This window comes from Frankliniella occidentalis, unplaced genomic scaffold (genome assembly GCF_000697945.3).
Source record: "Frankliniella occidentalis isolate FOCC.00 unplaced genomic scaffold, Focc_3.1 Scaffold182, whole genome shotgun sequence".
NCBI lineage: Eukaryota > Metazoa > Arthropoda > Insecta > Thysanoptera > Thripidae > Frankliniella > Frankliniella occidentalis.
In genome coordinates this window covers 225,338-227,968 of record NW_026267308.1, presented here as the reverse complement: position 1 = coordinate 227,968, position 2,631 = coordinate 225,338, and the positions used below count along the sequence as shown (strand labels likewise).

At 47.3% G+C, this 2,631-nt stretch overlaps 1 protein-coding gene across 1 annotated transcript in view; it reads right to left on the bottom strand.

Annotated features, from left to right (window-relative positions):
• LOC113211897 (uncharacterized) overlaps positions 1–404 on the bottom strand; it is an 11,593-nt gene extending 11,189 nt beyond the window's left edge. Inside the window, exon 1 of the mRNA XM_052271979.1 lies at positions 306–404. Within this exon, the coding sequence (XP_052127939.1) occupies positions 306–404 (99 nt within the window). The remainder of the gene's footprint in view (positions 1–305) is intronic.
• Between the last annotated feature and the right edge of the window lie 2,227 nt (positions 405–2,631).

The following is a 2,631-nucleotide window of genomic DNA, read 5'->3' as shown; positions in this document are numbered from 1 at the left end:
GTGAAGAATATAGCTGAACTACAACGCTGAAACACAATACAATAATTCATGTGATGAGAAGTAAATACCTTGTGCCTGATCTCTGGTCCTCCGCCATCTCGAGCTGGCAGAGGACTCGAGGACGATGCAGCAACACTGGTGGGTACTGGTGTGGAACACGCTTACGGACCAGCTCCTAAAGCCGCAGTGGCCGCAGTGGGTTGGCAGGTGGAACTTGCTATGACTGGCGACGACGCGGCCGCCGATAACGACAAGGAAGAAAGAGCCCACTCCGGCATGGATGTGGATGAATGATTGTCACAAACAGCCTGCTCGTCCTGTTCAGCTGCTTTGGCAAGATGCTCCCGGAGGCATTCCAGCCTGCTCAGGTGTTCACCAGCAGCTGAATTACTTGCGGAATCCATATTCTACTACAATGGAGACACGGAGAGAAAGTTAGAATCAGAACTCTTACAACAAAAAGCACACAGAGTTTACCCTCAAGAAAGAAAACACTTCAGGTCAGAAACGACTTTAACTCTAGATACGACTACACAAACGTGAATAAACACTCACCAAGTATGGGTAGAGTCAAAAATATCTGCAAGAAAAAACGACACTGATGAAGGGCAGCAGACGGCAGACGGCTTTTATAATTTTGTACGGCCATGGATCCACCAAACAAAACTGTTACAGATTTTTTATGAGGAAATTATGAGAAGGTCTTCGAGTGAAATGTCTACAGCTGCTGTACATCACGGTCAAAACAAGATATCAATGTTACATTTCCAATTATAGGGCACCAGATATACCGAACAAGTGCAAATAACGTCAAGTGGTACATTGTTAAGTTTGCGCACTGTACCCCTAAATTGCTTGAATTTTCGACTCGAGTTTTTATTTGCTTTAAAATCTTCATGCCACGCGTTAACACATTACATATTTTTAATTTATCGATTTGTAGCTACAACAAGGGTCGGTCGTTAAGGGTACAGACGATTTCGTGGTTTTCGTTGGGCTGTAGCGTCAAAGTTAGGGCCATAAACACTATTTTCGGGTCCGGAATATTGAAAGTATAGTTGGCGAGTGTCCATTCGACCACTGAAATGTTGAAGTTTGGACTGCGAACACCCTTCGTTACACCGTCGAAAATGACGAATTTTGAAACGTTTTTCTGCAATGGCGAGAGCAAATGTCAAAATATTCAAAATCCGACACCGGATTCGGATTCCTCGTTGAAAAACACGTCAAAACCATCTATCGTGGGCTTCCTAGGTGCATCAGAGGCCGATAAAACCTTTATTTTAGATATTTGAGCTAAAACAACAAAAATTAGGGATTTCAAACTTCAAATGGCCATATCTCGGGAACCGTTTGAGCTACAGCGCAGGAAAAAATACCAAAAATTTTCATTTTCTGCAGGCTATCTCCTTAATTTTTTTTTTGAACAAAATCGGAGATGGTCGGTTCAGATCCTGTAAATCTTAAATGGAATGGCCCCGCACAGACCAGCGCCGCGCCTTTGAATCAACAAGCAGGCCCGCCCTTCCGCCAAACGAAGTTGCTAGCTTCGCTTCGCTGCGCCGGAAACTCCGTTCGGCAAAGGCCGGGCCTGCTTGGACTGCCGGCGGCGATGGTCGGGCCTGCGGCCCGACCATTTCTGTCACGCGATTTGCGGTAGAACATAATCAAATGATGTAAAGCCCGTCGTCCTTAAAATTTGCCCCATAGACACCAGAAAGGGATGTAACGGTGAAACACCGCGACTACAACCCACCCTTCTGCTTAGAAAACGTTTATCCTTGCCTCTTTTGTGGTTCTGGGCTTCTTTTACATTTAATTGTTCACTACAGCAATTTTTAACTTCTTTTCGTTAAACAAGACACTCTAGCGCCTAAACGGTTAGAGATAGAGCCAAACGGACGAAATTTTTGTCCGTGGGGCTCTACTTTGAAAAGTTACCCCAAACGAGACCATTCAATATTTTCGAAAACTACTAATAAATTTATTTTTGGGCCACTTTTGTGAGAGAAACTCCCTCTAGCGCCCAAACGGTAAAAGATAGAGCAAAACGGACGAAATTTTCGCCCAAAGGGCTCTACCTTGACGAGTTACCCCTTAGGAACTCATGACTTTTTTGACCTACCCCCTTTTCTTTGATACCCCCTTTCAGCGCCCCAGGGTTGGTTGCCAGGATTTGCCGTAGGCGTTTCGTTTTCTAGGAGTGAACCTTAAGATACCCTGAAAATTTGAAGTCTCTAGCACATCTCCTTCTAGTGGAACAGACAGACAGACGCACAGACAGACACACAGACAGACAGACACGAGGTCGTTTGCATGAGCCCGCTGGATAGCGTTTTCAAAGCAGAAGGGCGGGCTAAAAAGGGGGACGAGCAGCCGTTGCGGCACTGTGCCCAAACCGCGGCGGCCACCGCGCTCCCATAGCATAACAAGTATGCCTGCCTCCATCGTTAGCGCGCCCGTCTCCGCCCAGCTCTAACGCCCACCTCTCGTCCATCCCAGCAGATCGCCAGCTCGGTTGGTCCGCCGGGAAGGTAGACCACCCATTTGACACCCCCGCACTAGCAACGGCCGCTTCCCGCAGTCAGGATCTCTCGCGCGCAGGCCGGCTCGTCGAGCGGCCAGCCCTTT